Source organism: Sciurus carolinensis, chromosome 1, assembly GCF_902686445.1.
Source record: "Sciurus carolinensis chromosome 1, mSciCar1.2, whole genome shotgun sequence".
Taxonomy (NCBI): Eukaryota; Metazoa; Chordata; class Mammalia; order Rodentia; family Sciuridae; genus Sciurus; species Sciurus carolinensis.
This window is the reverse complement of record NC_062213.1, coordinates 202,033,698-202,051,146: the sequence shown is the minus strand read 5'-3', so window position 1 is coordinate 202,051,146 and position 17,449 is coordinate 202,033,698. Positions and strand designations below refer to the sequence as shown.

Genomic DNA, 17,449 nt, shown 5'->3' with positions numbered 1-17,449 from the left:
TTGGCGCTTTAATGCTGTCCTTTCTTACACTGGTGTTCCTTCCTATCTTTTTTCCTTCTTCTGTTCCTTTCCCTCTTTTTTTCTGTCTTTCCTTCTTTTTATCTCCCAGATCTGAAAGATTTTCAGAACAATAAACATAGGTACTTGCTAGCCTCTGAGAATCAACGCCCTGGCAATTTTTCCACAGCATCCATGGGGTCCCTTACATCATCTCCATCTTCCTGCTCACTCAATAGTCAGGTGGGCTTAACATCTGTGACCAGCATTCAGGAGAGGATCATGTCTACACCTGGAGGAGAGGAAGCCATTGAACGTCTAAAGGTATGTAATCACTCAGACTGAGTAAAAGGCCATCTGTGTGGCTCCCCAAGGCAGAACTAGAACTAAAACTGAGATTTTTGGCTTAGCACAAACTCTTTAGAGGTATCCTGAAAGTAGAATTTTGTATTTTCTAAGTTAATTTCTTTTCACCAAAATGCTTGAGTCTGACCTAGCCAAGTTGTTAGGTGAATTAACTGATAAGTAGATATGTATTTTAATTTTGGGATAGTTTGTAAGTCACATTGAAATTGTTTAGTTATTCTTTTAAATGAGATAGCTAGAAAAATTTGGTTTCATTTGATGATTGAATTCTGTATAGAACCATTCTTCTGTTAGTAAATTTAGTATAAAATTAAAGAGAGTTGGACATTCATGTAGCTGTACCAGGTTTATTCATATGCTGTTTAGTCAGCTTTTTTTACTCCTGTAACCAAAAGCCCTTAGAACAATTTTAGACAAGTCAAAATTTATTTGGTGTTGTGGTTTCAGAGTGTTCAGTCCATAGACAGCTAGCTCCATTGCTCTGGGCCTGAGGTGAGGCAAAATATGGCCTTGTAGGGTGTGGTGGTATATGCCTGTGATCCCAGTGGCTTGGAAAACTGAGGCAGGAGGATCCCAGTTTCAAAGCCAGTCTCAGTAATGTAGTGAGTCTCTAAGCAACTTAGTGAGACCCTGTTTCAAAATAAAAAGGTCTGGGGATGTGTTAAGAGACCCTGGGTTCAATCCCTGATACCAAAAAGAAAAAGAAAAAAAGAAAGAAAGTCATGCCATCAGAGTGTGTGGAGGGGGCTGGGGTTGTGGCTCAGTGGTAGAGCGCTTGCCTAGCACCTATGAGACCCTGGGCTCCATCCTCAGCACCACATACAAATAAATTTAAAAAATGAAAGTATTGTGTCCACCTACAACTAAAAAAATATATTTAAAAAGAAAGAAAGAAAGAGTGTGTGGTGGAAAGCAACTCGGGGCCAATGCCTAATGGTGTGCCCCCAGTGACCTGCCTCAGCCACACCCTCTGTGCACAGCTTCCCCCAGTTAATCCATTCAAGTGGATTAATGCACTAATTAGGTTAAAACTCTCATAACCCGGTCATTTCACCTCTAAACTTCCTTACATTGTTTTACACAAGAACTTTTGGGGTACACATCTAAACCACAACAGATGCACATGAAATTGTGTCCTCTGAAAGTTCACAGAAAACCTTGACACCCTCTGGTCACCGTAGAGGAGGGCCTCTCCCTTCCTGTGCTAGTGCACATGGACTCGGAACCATAGTGCTGTGTGTAAGCAGGTCACCCACTCATGGCACCCAGCTTTGTGTTGTGTCTATCTCCATGAATGTCAGTCAGTAGCAAGACCTACCACTCAGAGCTTCCTCCTTTCCTTTCGTTGACTACAGTGAGAGCAGACAGTTGTCACCCATGGTGCTGACACAAGCTACCAGGTATCCTTCCATCTGTCAGTGACATCAAGGACATAATACTTTTTTCTTCCCATACTTGTTACCTCCAGGAAGATAGTTTGATCCATATCTTCAAGAGTGGCCTTTGTGTTCAAGAGTGCTAGGGTGGGAGAAACGAGGAGGGAGGGCAAAGAAGCTTTTTCATTGGGCAAGTTGGAGCCATGCAGCCAGCTGTGGTACTCTTCATCTTTGCTCAGTGTTCCTGTGACTCCTGCTCATTCAAGGATACTTGAGAAGAGTGACACGTGGATTGGTGATTAAAAGGCTCTTTACCGCTACAAGTGAATTAAGCTTAATAATCTAAGACATCAGATGTTTCATTTTGATTTTAGGTGAGGCTGAAAAAGATTTTATATGAAAAATGAACTTCTTTTTCCTTCTTGGTAATTCTACCTTTTCCCTTGGTATTTTACTCACTTCAAAAAGTGAGTAAATATAACATTTAAAGTTCATATCCAATGTGTTTTGTGTGGATATGTGCTAATTATGCAGTTTATTATATAGATATGTTCAGTGTGTATTTTTTAATTTTTAAATTTATTTGTTTTTTGGTAACAGGGATTGAACCCACGGGCACTTAACCACTGAGCCACATCCCCGGCCCTTTTTATATTTTATTTAGAGACAGAGTCTTACTGAGTTGCTTAGGCTAACAATAAGTTGCTCAGACTGGTTTTGAACTTGTGATCCTCCTGCCTCAGCCTCCAGAGCTGCTGGGATACAGGCGTGCGCCACCACACCCAGTTTTCTTTATTACTTAACACCCAGTTGAACTTTGCCTTTTACTCTACTGTCTTCACTTTTTAAAAAGCAGAAATGAAACTTCGAAGTTCATTCCACTAGACCTTAATCTAATTGTGCATTCTGCTGAGTGCCGTTCATGATTAAGAACCTCAGTACAGTATTGTCCCTTGGACTCTAAATATACTTGTGTTTAAAGCTTGGTGGGGATGGAAAGCTTGTAAATGATCTTGTTTCTTCCTTCAGAAAGTGTTTGAAGTTCTGAAATGCCTGGCAGTGGGAGAGGGAGTGAGAAGTCTTCCCATTCAAGATTGTAGGCTTCAGAGTGATTTCTGCTGTTGATAAAATTGACTTTGAAGTTTTACTGATGATCTGGGTGAAGCCCTGTGCAGAAGGCATCTTCATTCATGAATTTTCTCACAAATAAGCCTCAGTGACTGCTGTAGTATGCAGGCTCTGATTGGAGCCATGGTGGGAAATAGGAGGCCCTATGGGAAGGAGAAGTGGGACCTCCCATTTACTGAGTATTGAATATGAAGTGACTGGTTTCTTTGGGGTTTTCAAATCTTACTATTTGTTTATTAAAGGCTTAGTGCACAAACGAGATTACCCTTTTCTTTGACATTTGCCTTGACTTGAAAGAGAATTTTCTCCCTAACTCCTAAGTGGAACGAACTGAAAATAATGTCAGATGTTAGGCATCAAGACATTAACTAGAATTAGGTCACCCAGTGTCTTCCAGATAGTTTCTAGGAAATAATGCTGTCATTATTCAGGGAGCTCTCTTCTGACCTTCCTACTTCCCATTAAAACAAAACAAAACCGTTTTATTTTATCAGCAAATAAATTCCTTTATTTTAATTCTCCTTTAAGTCAACATAATTAAGCTCTTCCCTTTTCCATAGCTTTAATCTAGAGAGAAAATGGCTCTGTTACAGTTTTTTGTTCTGTTCAGCCTGGTAGTTAACTGCAGCCAGTGCCTTAGTTCAACTTTTATTTTGTGAATGGTGAGAATTCCTTTCAGGCAGACCTGCATTTTAATGCTGTAGGCAGATAAGATTTTGCTTCCCTGATGCAGGATAGCAGTTGCACAAAGAACGTGCTTGAGAATGGCCAGGAGCTGTGTTCCTGAGGTCCGGCACTGCAGGGGAAATTCTGCAATGGAGAACAGCAGAGAGGACGTTAATACATGGCCTAGCAGTTTACTTCCCTTTGCTTCTCTTTATGATCAGTTAGTGTATTAATTTTACACAGGTTTCCATTTGTTGAATAGCCTGTTTTCATATATAACAAATATCCATCCCTACAACCTCTCTGGAGAAAGAAAGTGATATGTGGTTGTTTTTCATTTAAGTCACAACTTAAACTGACTTAAATTTAGTACTTAAAATGCTTGTATGTTTGATTTGGTTTCTTGTTCAATAGGTTTGTGTGTGTGTTACTGGGGATGAAACCCAGAGCCTTACGCATGGCCCACATGCATGAGCCACATCCTCAACCTTTTGATGATGATATTGTTTTTTTTTTTTTTAATTTTTAAAATTTTCCTAGTTGTAGGTGGACACAATACCTTTATTTTATTTATATGTGTTGCTGAGGATCAAACCCAGGGCATTACTCATGCTAGGCGAGAGCTCTACGACTGAACCACAACCCCACCCCAGCCATTTGTTGTTGTTTTCCCAGTATGGGGTTGGGGGAGATTGACCCCAGGGGAACCTTGCCACTGAGCTATATTCCTAGCTCTTTTTAAAAATTTTTTTGATTTTGAGACAGTCTCCCTAAGTTGCTGAGACTGGCCTCAAACTTTTGATCCTCCTGCCTCAGCCTCCTGAGTCTCTGGAATTACAGGCTAAAAAAAGTTTTAAACATGCAGCTATAGACACTATGTGATGGCTCTGATATTTATAGTCTGGCATCGAATTCAGTACTGTGAGTGCCATTGCTTAGGTTTTGCCCATAAATAGCCACAAGTATCCATTACAGAAGCAGGCAAGGGCAGATGCTGGGCTAAGCAACCTGAGGGCCCCACACTTGGTGCTCACTTAGGAGGCATGCTGTGTTCAGTACAGTAAAACCTCGGCTATTTGATCCCTTCGAGGAATGTTCCATGCAGTAAGCATTAACCTTTTATGTATCAAAACCTAGGTCTGGGAATGTACCTCAGTGGTTGAGTGCTTACCTATATTGCGAGGCCCTGGATTCAGTCCCTAGCACCACCAAACAGAACACAAAAGCTCTCATTTAAGCATTTCATGGAAGTATTTCTGATTTTTCCTGTGGATTTCTCTGCCTCCTTAACTGAATCATTAAGAGAAATTAAATTGTGTAGCTATATAAGCATAATTTGTTAACCAGTCTATACAAATAGCTCCAGATGCAGGCATATATGATATGAGACCGAAGAGTGAATGACCCCTGAGCCCAGCATTCCTTGGAGCTTAAAAAAGTTCATCCATTTTGGGATTTTTTTTTTAAGTGTAGTAAGTGCATGAAAGAAGAATAAAAGTCATTTTATCAGCTCCTCATTTCTGAACCATGAATGGGCATTGCTGTTCCATCTCACATTAGGCTCCTAGGGTGGGTTATGGGCAGCTCTGCACACTGGCATACCTGGCTGCCTGCAGAAGAAGTTGATTTTATACTACCTGCAGGGTTCCTATTGACTACTCTGGGTTTGTTGGTTTTTTTCCACATTAAGTTTGTTATTCAGTCTTGAAGACAGACTATCCTTCAGTCTTCCTCAGTTTATGGTGAGCTGTTTTGTCCATTATTTACTTGAAAGCCTCGTGGTTTTACCTTATTTAAAGAAAGAGCAGTAAGCGGAAACCCAGCTCAACCTGGCTCCATGAATAGTGTGGCCTTAGGTTAATTGATTAATCAAGTTAATCTAAGTTGCCAGCCTGGGCAACTTTGACTCAAAAATAAAATTTAAAAAGTGTGGAGCGAGGATGTAGCTTAGTGGTAGACCCTTTTTGCCTTGCTTGCACATGACCCTGGATTTAATTCCTGGTACCACAAAAACTTTTCCCTTGTGTGTCAGTTTGTATTCCCTAACCAGCGTAAGTGGTTTGTGGACTGCTTCATACTCTGTACTAGGCCAGGTATCCAGTTGGCCTATACCTTTGTTTTCAGTCTTTGTAGGTTCTGCCTACCTCTATTCTAAACCTAAAAATTGTGTGTGTTGCAGCGTCAGCTTGTGTTACACTTACTAGAGTCCCGTATAGAAGAATGTAACACCACTCTGTTAGCTGTGGTGCTTTAGATAGGTAGCTTTTAACCACTTGGGACCAGGCTCACGTCCTTTCCTGGCTTTTCCACTCCCTGCTGGAATCGTATGGATTTTCTTTATGCCCCCTCCTAGCCAGGCACGTTGGTTGCCTGCTTAACCTGCAGCGGCGTGTGCTCTGCGTGATTATCATTGCTGCTTGAGGATAGCAGTACTCTTCAGGTGATGGTACTCGCCGTTCCCTCTGTGTGTGCACATGGGCTAAGGAGAGCCCATTTGTGTGGTTTTTAAAAAGCCACCTTTTCACCCCCACAGCAGACTGGTTCTAGCTTCTCCTGCTGTTTAACCAGCTCTTTTCTTTACTGGAAAGAGCACCTGGGACCAGCTGCTTTCATGCAAACCTTACTGTGGCCCACTTTCTTTTTCTTTCTTTCTTCTTCTTTTTTTTTTTTTTTTTTTGGGTTGCTGGGGATCGAACCCAGGGCCTTGTGCTTACAAGGCAAGCACTCTACCGACTGAGCTATCTCCCCAGCCCCTCTTTCTTCTTCTTAATGATACTGGAGACTGAACCCAGGCTTACTGTACCACTAGGCTACATCTCCAGCCCTTTTTATTTTTTATTTTGAGACAGTGTCTTGCTTCCTTATCCAGGCTGACTGTGAATTTGTGATCGTCCTGCCCTAGCCTTTTAAGCCTCTGAATTACGGCCCTGTGTCACTGTGCACAGCTGTCCATGCTGTTTCTTTGGTCTGGTTTGCTCCTTGCCTAGTTTTACTAGTTGTTCTTTCTCTTTTCTTTTAAACCATGCGGTTCTGTTTGCTTCTCCTGACTCCTGGAATTCCTGCAGTGCTGCCTGAGTCTTTCCTTCTGGCTGTTTATGTGTTTCCTTTCTCTTGCCTTTGGTGTATTTTTGGTTTTGATATGATGTCCAATTATTCTGCAAATCCAGGAGTTCCAGAAAACCATACTGTAGACACCTTAGGGTTTATTGTGTTCACTATTCATAGTTTCTATGTAGATAATTGTGTAAGACTTGTCCTCATTAGTCACTACTGCTACTGCCATCACCACTGTTGTCATCATCATTCTCATCTTTGATTTTGTCCCCATGATTCACATTTCCTCTGGCTTGTGTTTTGTGCTCATCCCACCCGTTTTGGAACTCCTTTTCCCGCTCTTCTTGATCCACTCAGTCCCTCTGTGTGAGCATTACTCATGCCTGGTTCACCTACCTCACAGACCATCTGAGTGCTGCGGTTCTAGTCCTTGGCACACTGTTCTGCTGTTAGCTCCTGCCATACCCGTTCTGGTCCTCAGACATGTAGCCACACAGTTGTTCCTGGAAAACTCCAGGTATTTTCCTGCCTGTTCCCCCACATCCTGCTCCTCCCTCACCTGTCCTCACATGTAACCTAGCCTGTCTGAACAGACTCAACTTTGGATTGCATCCACACCTACCCTCCCCCCAGCATTCTTTATTTTTCTTGCTTTATTTTACTCCAGAACACTATGGTTTGATATACTTTGTACTTATTGATCCAAATTATCTTGGTGTCTTTAATAGAATCTACGTCTGAAGAAGGCAGGGATGTTGTTCCTTGCCATTCTCTTGTTGCCTAGAACAGGGCTTGGCATTTGGTGGGATCATACATAATGATCAAATAAGTTATAGATTACTTCTCTCTCTCCCTAGATACAGGGAGAGCAGGAAACACATTTTAGTTCGTAAACATTTGTAAGATGTAATAAGTACTTGGCAAGTGATTGGCATAATAAGTACTTGTCAAGTGATTGGTATAATAAGTACTTGGCAAGTGATTGTCACTTCGGTGGCTACAGGAGATTTAATACTGTGCCTTTCTGTATTGGTTATTAGAAATCTTTCTTTTCAGGTAAGGGTATTATATTATGAAATTATTGTGAGTCAAAAGCAATGAAGACCTTTGGAGACTTTATTATTTTGTAGAAGTGGTTGTCAGAAAGTGTCTTGTATTTTGGGATGTTAGCCTTATCTTTTTTTCACTTATGCCCACACTTGGAGACTGACTAGTCAGATATTTCTATTAGAACTTAAGAGAATTTATATGTCTGAGGCTGATGTAGTTTGAAGCCTGATCTTTAGCATTCTTACCTTACATATTAAAAAAAAAAAAAAAAAGCCTCATTATATTACATTCAGCTTTATATCCTCAAAGGGCACGATCCGGTTTTTGCTTTCCTTTAGGACATGGTACATTAAATTGAAAGACTGCCACTTTAATCATGTACTTCCTTCCCTAGGAATCAGAGAAGATCATTGCTGAGTTGAATGAAACCTGGGAGGAGAAACTTCGTAAAACAGAGGCCATCAGAATGGAGAGGTCAGGAGGTTAAAATCTGGGAATGTTTCTGAGTTTTCTAGGGAATTTGGGTTACTTTTATAGTAAGAAAAGATGAAATGGAAGTTAAAAACAGCCTGGTGCAGTGGTGCACGCCTACAAGGAGGCTGAGGCAGGAGGATTGCAAGTTCCAGGCCAGCCTGGACAACCTCGGCCCTGTCTCAAAATAAAAATAAAAAAGGAGCTGGGGATGTATCTCAGTGGTAAAGTACCCTTGGATTCAATCCCCTGTATCAGAAGGGGGGATAAAGTTAAAAGCAAAGAACTTTATCAATCTGACTGGGACTTGCAGCCAGTCAGATTTACACTTAAAGTGAAGTCCACATATTGAAAGGTTCTCAGTGGAATCACGTGCATAATAGTTACCATACTACCTGTTGTTGTGGATCCATAAATATAGAACATATTGAGGGAAAGTTATTTCTTTGCAAAAATTAGTTCTTTGTCTTTGACAAAGGCCCAAATCCAAAGAACTATTCTGACTACTGTCTTTCACTGTACCTTTTCTACTACTGCAAAGTGGTGACCATAAGCCAAGATAATATTTTTGCTATTAGAATAAATATGTACTTAAAAAATAACAGTTTCTGTCTTCCCCCTTCACTGGAAGATTAGGTAGAATCAAGTTCTGACGTACTGATAAAGTAAATTTAACAGTAAGAATTTTCTTGTTTGTTTTAGAGATTTTAAATGGGAGTTATTAAACCAAAACGAATGGTGGGCATGACCACATAACATTTGAGAAAATCATATTTATAGACCATATTCCATATACCCAAGTCATTTACTTAGATTCTGGGGAAATGCTTCCTTGAGTTTATGAATTTCTGTCTTATCTCAAATGAGATGAGGCAAAGGATTTTATGTGTGTGTGTATGTGGTATTGGGGGTTGAACCCCCAGGGCCTTGTGCGTGTCTGGCAAGCATTCCATCCCTGAGCTATGAGCTGAGATCTGGGTGAGTAGAACTTTATACTGGAACTTTTACTTTGAGCTCTTTCTCTTAAAAATAATCTTGATTAATGACAAGATAAGCACACAATTCCACATTGGCGTTGCCAACTCTAGGTATGACTGTTTTGACTTTAAGTACTTTATCAAATTTTTATTTTTCAGTTTATATCAGACTGACTTAATTGATGCTTTGGTATAAGTATTCAATGTACTTGAACTTGTTTTTTCTAGAGAGGCCTTGTTGGCTGAGATGGGAGTTGCCATTCGAGAAGATGGAGGAACTCTAGGGGTTTTCTCACCTAAAAAGGTAGGGAACAATGTTGTGAAACTCAACAAAACAAATTCTGCTTGGGGGTTAGGAATTGTAGCTTAGCAGGAGAACACTTCCCTAGGATGCTCCAGGCCCTGGATTCAGTGCCTCACTGTGCAAAAAAAGAGAAAGGACCAGCAGGGGTGGGGCATGCCTGTAATCCCAGTGGCTTGGGAGGCTGAGGCAGGAGGATAGAAAGTTCAAAGCCAGCCTTGGCAACTGAGCGAGGCAGCTCAGTGAGACCCTGTCTCCAAATAAAAAGGGGATATGGCTCAGTGGTAAAGCACCCCTGGGCTTAATCCCCAGTACCGGAAAGAAAGAAGAAGGAAAAAAAAAAAAAAAGAATTGGTGAGTGGGAACTTCATGTCTTTCAGTGCTGGCCTTTTCCCCTCTCTTTTTTTATCTTGTTGCTTGGCATAATTTCAGAAATTTCTGATTTCGTCTCTGTATAGTTTTAAAAGACAAGGGCACCCTGTTTCCAAAATACCTATCCTGTTTACAAAAGAAGACACCTGAGGCCACAAATCTGTACCTTTTGACTACACAGTTCAGTCTGTGGTTGAATTCATTGTTGCTTTCTCTTAAATTTCCAACATAATCTAGTGTACTATGCTTCAGTTTGGCTACTCTATGTACTTTTTCCCACAGAAGTCATCAACTCTGTTTTATAATTTTTTGGAACCAATTTCAACTGTTCAGGTTTGTGTAGAATAATACTGCTCCAATGATTTGTATTACTTACAATCATTATACTGAGTAAAGCAGTTCTAGCCCTTATCCTTCTAGACTCCTCTTCTCCCTTCTCTGTTTTCTTTTTTTTTTCCTTCTCTGTTTTCTCTATGATTTTAGTATTTACTTTCCTACTTCCATAATCATAGTTGTAGAGTAGTTTGATACCTTTAACTAATTAGATTTGTAAGTCGTCTTCTTTTTTTTTCATCTTAGTTGCTACTTAGTTACTGTTGGATACTGGAAAACCAATATCATAAGATTCTTTTATGTATTTATTTATGTGACAATGATGAAACATCTATGTTGATGTACAAAGCATATCTTTCATACCACTAATGAATGGCCCTTCATTTCAAATTATCTCAAATTAGCCAGTTAAGACTTTTAGACATCTTTACACATAGTTTTGGAATAGTGATCTCCTTAGGTTAGAGTACATGAAGGAGGGGATTTTGAATTGGTACTTTGCTTTTATGCCTTACAATATGAAACATTACTGTGATTTTTGTGAGGATCCTTCTGGTTAGGTTTTTCTATCATGGTTACATGACATTTTTACCAATTCTAGTGTGTTAGTTTTCAACAGAAAAGATTGATTTAAAGAAACTTTAGATATGTATTGTAGAACTAGAACAATAAGTGTTTTGTATATTTATATAAAGACTGGTATTTTTCAATTTATTACTTTTCCCTTCAGTAATACATGTATGTATTCAGATGCCTTACCTATGATGGTAGATATTTTAGCAGTTACAGTTTTGATAGCATTTAGATTGTGCATATTATTTAAAGATATATTTCATAATATCTTTCAGTGTTAAAAACTGAGGGAGGGACTGGGCTGTAGCTCAGTGGCAGAGCACTTGCCTACTATGTGCAAGGCCCAGGGTTTCATCCCCAGTACCACCAAAAAAAATTGTGGGGAAATTTTTTTTAACAACTTGTAAAAATATCATGGTATTTAATGTGAATCATCAATAACTTGAACAAATATTGTGATATAAACAATAAAAGATTCCAAAGATATCTCCGCTTCCAAAGCATTTTCTTACCCACCTTCCTTAACTTTCTCTGCTTCCTCTGGAAAGGGAGGGAGAGACCACTGACCACCTCCAAACTTAGTTTTAAAACCTGTTCCTGATAGTCCTTTTTTCTTAGGCCAGAGATGAGGCATAAAGAATGCTGCCCAGAGAGGGCTTAGACTCTCTCAAACCAGCCAGGTTCTTATCCAGGTTCTTATTAGATGGTAGTGGAGACACAGAGAGGCTTTCCAGTTTCCTTTTAACCATCTTTGGCAGTCCCTTTTCTTTTACCTTGTCATCTGACTCTTCTTTCATTTTTCCACATTTGCTGGCACTCTCTTGATTAGATTTTGACCCCAAGACCATGTGACTTATTTTTGGATTCCAGTGGGGTCTTTTCACCAAAGAAGGTTGGTTTTTAAAAGATTTTAGAAACATTAGACTTAGTTGAAAAGAATTTTTAGAAGGTATTGATATTATTGAACTTTAGTAATTTTAATTTTTAATAAATTTTTCTTTAAGGTAAAGAATAATAAACTGAAGACAATAACTGGGACCAATAACTAAAGGAAATTATAGAAGGAGATGGCAGGGGGTGGGGGAAATTTGAATAAAAGTAAATGAAAAGTTAAATCTTGTGATTTTTGCCCGTGCATTTACAAAAATTGTAATTAACCCACCCAGAAAATCATTCCGTTTTGATTTTTTTTTCTCTGTGCTCACTATGCCTTGACCCTAAGAACTGGGTCTTGTTCTTTATCCCAGAACTCATGTTTTTAAATAGAATGGATTGGTGTGGTGAGGGGAGGCCTGAAGAGAGTGTTTTTGTCTTTATTATAGCATTAGAACTAGTAATAAAAGATCTTCCTCAGACCATGTGTGGAATCTGAGAAGCCTGGCCTCCTGTGAGCCCCTGTTGTTACTATAGTCCTCTCACGGTGTCTTTCTCCAAATTAATAATCTATATCCTTTTTTCAGACCCCACATCTTGTTAACCTCAATGAAGACCCACTAATGTCCGAATGCCTGCTTTATTACATCAAAGATGGAATTACAAGGTATATTAGTTTTTGATTTTAGTCACTTAATGTTTCCTTTTCTCCCTCGGTGATTGAATGACTAAAAGGAAGTTGTTTCTAGGTGTTATAAACTTTCCTCTCTATTCTTTCAGAATGATGTATGCAAGTGGAAACACCAGTTAACAGCTTTTCTCTAGAAGATCCTAAATGAAACTTTTCCTTTTAACACCTTGTATGAATTCATTTTGAAGTTTAGTTCACCCATATATTTGTTGTGCTGTACAAGTTATATTGGTGTATAGTTCTCCTTGGTTTCTTATTCTCATGTAGGGAGGTTCATTATATAGGAGAATAGAATTTGCAATCGAAAGCTTTGGAAAGAAAAAAGACAAAACGTTTTTTGTACATTCCAAAGGATATTCTTTGGGAGAAAGAGGTTCATTGTTTCTAAGTGCTTTTTGTGTCTGAATTTCCCTGGGAAACACTTTCTCTTGTGTTCAGGGTTGGCCAAGCAGATGCTGAGCGGCGCCAGGACATAGTACTGAGTGGGGCCCACATTAAAGAGGAGCATTGTATCTTCCGGAGTGAGAGAAACAACAGTGGTGAAGGTGAGAGTTCCTGCTTTGGGTTTCTCCCGCAATTTTTTCATTTCGTAGTATGAGAAATCCTTAAGACTTGGTATTCTCTGTCTCTGTTAGAGGTACTTGTTACATAATCTTACACTGAAATATGGAGAAAGCTGATGCTTATAAATGCGGGAATGGGCATAGCTACTTTACATGAAAATAGCATGGACCAAAGGAGCCCTTTTGTTACTGCCAAGAACTAAGCGGGACATAAGCAGTTAGGCTTGGTCTTGAATGTTAATTATTTAATAGAAAAGAGAAAAGTAAATATCCAGGATAATAGGAGATTTGAACAACTTCAGGTCTTAGCTCAGTAGATTTTTTTTTCTCTTCTTTTTTCTTCTCTTCTCTTTTCTTTTCTTCCAAAGGGAAGAAAAAGTTTATGTGATTTTTGCCTGGACTATTAACAAAACAGCAATAATCTAATGGTATTTTTGTGCTAGGACCCTGACTTCTTCCCTTAACATGTAATTCTTTCTTAACTAAAATATTAGCTTTTAATCTTGAGTTTCTGGTTATTACCTATATCTCATACTTAACATTTCTACTGTTTTTTTTTTTTTTTTAATTGACTGAACTGTCAGATATTGTTGAAACTAACATTTCCTTTCTTTTTCAGAGGTTGATCAAATTTAATTTAATGTTTCTGTCTTATCTCTGAACAGCTTCTTGTGTTACAACTAGTTGTACCCAGAAAGAACTACCTCATAGATGCTTCAGCCACTTGATTGATATTCTAGTTACCATGAGCCCTGCTGTTCAGTTGTTTTCTGTTATTAATTCCATTGGTTCGTGGTGATAACATTAGTTTGTGTTCCTCCTAGTTATTGTAACCCTAGAGCCCTGTGAACGCTCAGAAACCTACGTGAATGGCAAGAGGGTGACCCAGCCTGTTCAGTTGCGCTCAGGTGAGACTGGGAGAGGTTTAAAGTCTTCAGCAGTGTACAGATGGTTTGTGTGAGCAACCCTCTATTTTTCCTTTTTCTTCGTTAATTTTTATTTTTTGTGGTGCTGGGATTGAACCCAGAACCTCATACATGCTATGCAAACACTCTACTACTGAGCCATATCCCCAGACTGCAACTGTGACTTTTAACTCTATAGTTGGCATTAGAATTTATGTTCTTGTAAAATGCCAAAAGCTTTAGAGAGTGAAGTTATTAAACTAGATACTACCCATTTTTAAAAATTATTCCTTTAAAAAAATTAAAGTAAAATAAATTTTTAAAAAATGATTTCTTAACCGTATTTCTGTTTTGTGCTAGGAAACCGTATCATCATGGGTAAAAACCATGTTTTTCGTTTTAATCACCCGGAACAAGCACGGGCTGAGCGGGAGAAGACTCCCTCTGCTGAGACCCCCTCTGAGCCTGTGGACTGGACCTTTGCTCAGAGAGAGCTTCTGGAGAAACAAGGAATTGATATGAAACAGGAGATGGAAAAAAGGTAATACACAAATACCACATGACTTTCTCTTCAACAACAGTAGCATTTGTGAAGTCACTCAGTGATTTTGTAATTTATTCTTTCTTGTTATATACTTTTATCTTTTCCTTCTAGGTTACAAGAGATGGAGATCCTATACAAAAAGGAAAAGGAAGAAGCAGATCTTCTCTTGGAGCAGCAAAGACTGGTAGGAGTCTGTCCTGAATCTGCTAGCATTAGGAAAGGGTAGCTGCTCTACACCTTCCCTGTGCCCACCGAGGAGCTTATCTGGCTCTCCTTGTGCCACACACTCTTCTTTCATTTTCTTAATGGAGGACTAACTTAAATCTCCTGGTAACCTTAGACTGAACAACTGTTAATAGAAGTCCTATTTTGTGCCTTTTATATCTTAAAGTCAAATCTTTACTCTATCACAATTAGGTGCTTTTTCTATGACAGTCTCAAATAGTGAGAATTTTTCTAGAACCTTTGCCTCTTGGGTAGTGATTTTTGAATTTGCATCAGTAGTGATCCGTTTAATAATTACTCTGAATATTGAATTTGCTGGGAGTTTGCCTTGGTTTTGTTTCTGATCACCTGATAGTACTAATTCTCTGCTCTTGGGCTGACTTGGGGATTGTTATTGTGCTGGCAGATTTTTTTTTTTTTTTTTTTTTTTTTTTGTAAAGTTAAACTGTGTCTAAAAGTATTGCTGCACAGTTGCATGTGTTAATCCTTTTCTGTTCCCCTGCATGGAGTCTGAATTCTCAATAAGGTTCTCAGTGGCATGTGTGGTAACAGTGGGAACAGGGGCTGCAGACCCACCTCAGATAGGAGAGGAAAGCTGCTATCTTTGGAAAGGATTTGGGTGTGCAGCTGGAAAGCCAGTTGAAGGTCCTAGCTATAATGCTAGTGGCTTTAGCATTTTATGATGCAAATTGATTTCCAAGGTTTGATAGAAACTTAACTCATGAATAAATTGATATGTTAGTAGATTTTCATTTTTAAAGGCAACCAATTTTGATTAACAAAGCCCCGGTTATAAGAAGCTCCTTGGCATTCATTTGATATGTAAGAAAAAAAGTGTTAACTAACCTGTGGATGCAGATTAGGAAGTTCTCATTTTTTGAGGATTCGTGGTCTTTCCTTATGATAAGGGTCCATTGGGGGAGAAAGCTGGAGCACTGGCTTCTTAACATCTTTTTGTAGCCATGCTTTGGAGAAAAAGGGGCTATTGCTTAATAGACCTAGAAAGCTAAGGACTCTAGCAAAAAATCAGCCTTTGCCAGGAACTCAGTTTTCAGGCTGGCAGATGGATTAAACTAGTTCATTTGTTGTTTTGGAAATTATAATAAAGTCCCCAATGTATGGATTATAAAGACAAATCAAATGTTTGGGGCAAAATAATGTCAGTGTAACAGATAAGAGTCTCTCTCTACAAGGCCCACTAGAAATTAATTAGCTTTGATGAAAACACAAAGATTTAGCTACCATGTGTTCAGGACTTGAAAGGTTTGTGTCATGTGAAGAAGCCTTTTATCTTAATGATATAATTTAATTTCGTGTCTCTGATGGTTTGTGAGAGATCAAATGAGGACAGGTGTAATTAAGTTGTATTTGTAATTAGCAATAGTGCCTTGTATTTTTATAGTACTTTTTCAAAGAACTTTAACATCCTTCATTTTATTTGATCCTCGAAACCACCTTCTTTGGAAGGTGTATATGTAAATAAAATCCTAGTTTATAGTTGAGGAAACTAAGGTTAAAAAATACAACAACAACTACTTTCTTGCCCTTTTTGGAACCCTTGCTAAATCATGGATCTGAGACTTAAACTTGGGTCTTCTGATTTGCTCCAGTGTTCTGTCCATTATAGCAGTGCTTCTCAACCTCCTGGGAATCTTGTTCAATTGTAGCTGCTGGTTGAGTAGGTCTGGGATGGGATTTGTGATTCTGCACTTCCAACAAGTTCCTGGGTGACACCAATGCTATTAGTTTGGGACTGTACTTTGGTAACTAGGCATGAAAGAATAATGATGCCTGGTTCTCTCCATAACCCAGAGTTAGTAATCATTTTGTGCCCCCAAATAAAGACATTGACCGTTAAATAAAGAGAAAGCAAATGTCTCTAAGTCCTATTTAGTATCTAGGGGACGTGCATAGTCTGCAGAAAACTGGTCTTGGTTATCATTTGCTCTGTGTATCTGAAAGTAAACTGGGGATTTGGGAGCAGCTCCTTCCAGCAAGGAACATGCTTTCCTCTCCAGAAATCCAGCTGTCTATTCTACTTGTTCTTTTTTTCTTTTTGGAAGTACTGGAGATTGAATTCGTGGGTGCTCTACCACTGAGCTGCATCCCCAGCCCTTTTTATTTTTTTAATCTGAGACAGGATCTCACTAAGTTGCCAAGGCTATCCTTGAACCATTTGAGGTCATCCCTGCCCTAGCCTCCTGAGTGGTTAAATTACAGGGTTGCACCACCATGCCTGGCTTCTACTTCAGTTTCTTGACCTCAAGAGGAACTGCTTCCTAACACTTCAGTCTGAAGAATATTGTAATACCAGTAACATTATTGAATGGAAAATGTATTTTTTATTACTTTATTATCAACCATATGATGTATTTCTAATATATCCTGTGAGTAGACTGAGAGGACAAAAAGGAATTATTATTTTGTAAATCTTTATCTAATGTTTATTATGCAGTTTTTTTTTTTGCATAATGACAGCATTAAAATACAGAATTCAGGGGGCTGGAGATGTAGCTCAGTGGTAGAGCATTTGTTTAGCATGTGCAAGACCCTGGGTTCAATCTCCAGCACTGAAAAAAGCAAATAAGTGAGTGAATAAAAAATGGAGTTCAGGCTCACCAGTTTCTGTGATGATAGTTCCCCACATGTGCTTCACTCCTATGTTGCTGAGCATTCCCTTACAGTTAGTTGCTCCATCAGATAACCTCTTTTTTGTGCTTGTTTTGGGTCTCTTCCGTCACTTGATAAATATACTCCTTGTGGGGTCTCTTCAGGAGCCCCACTTTGCATTTGATATTTAATGAAAACTGAAAGATTATTTAGTGACTTGTAAAGTGACCTTTTTCTAACCCTGTAACTGGTGAATTTAAATATCTTTAAATCTTCTTTTTGACATGAGATAGGACTTACATATTGGCAGGTAAATTGCCTACAGCTCATAGTATGTGATAGGTTAATATGTTTGAACTGTGAAAAGGACATAT

General features: G+C 39.0%; 1 protein-coding gene across 11 annotated transcripts in view; it reads left to right on the top strand.

Annotated features, from left to right (window-relative positions):
• The window catches only part of Kif1b (kinesin family member 1B), a 148,996-nt gene that overhangs the window by 63,727 nt on the left and 67,820 nt on the right, over positions 1 to 17,449 (top strand). For 6 of the 11 annotated variants that reach the window (XM_047541980.1, XM_047541955.1, XM_047541972.1 and 3 more), the window contains 8 exons: positions 188 to 321; positions 8,032 to 8,111; positions 9,314 to 9,389; positions 12,125 to 12,204; positions 12,667 to 12,773; positions 13,616 to 13,699; positions 14,057 to 14,237; positions 14,352 to 14,424. In XM_047541980.1, the coding sequence (XP_047397936.1) occupies positions 188 to 321; positions 8,032 to 8,111; positions 9,314 to 9,389; positions 12,125 to 12,204; positions 12,667 to 12,773; positions 13,616 to 13,699; positions 14,057 to 14,237; positions 14,352 to 14,424 (815 nt within the window). Of the gene's footprint in view, positions 1 to 109; positions 322 to 8,031; positions 8,112 to 9,313; positions 9,390 to 12,124; positions 12,205 to 12,666; positions 12,774 to 13,615; positions 13,700 to 14,056; positions 14,238 to 14,351; positions 14,425 to 17,449 lie in introns of all 11 variants that reach the window. The other 5 variants (XM_047541924.1, XM_047541934.1, XM_047541965.1 and 2 more) reach the window with 1 other exon arrangement.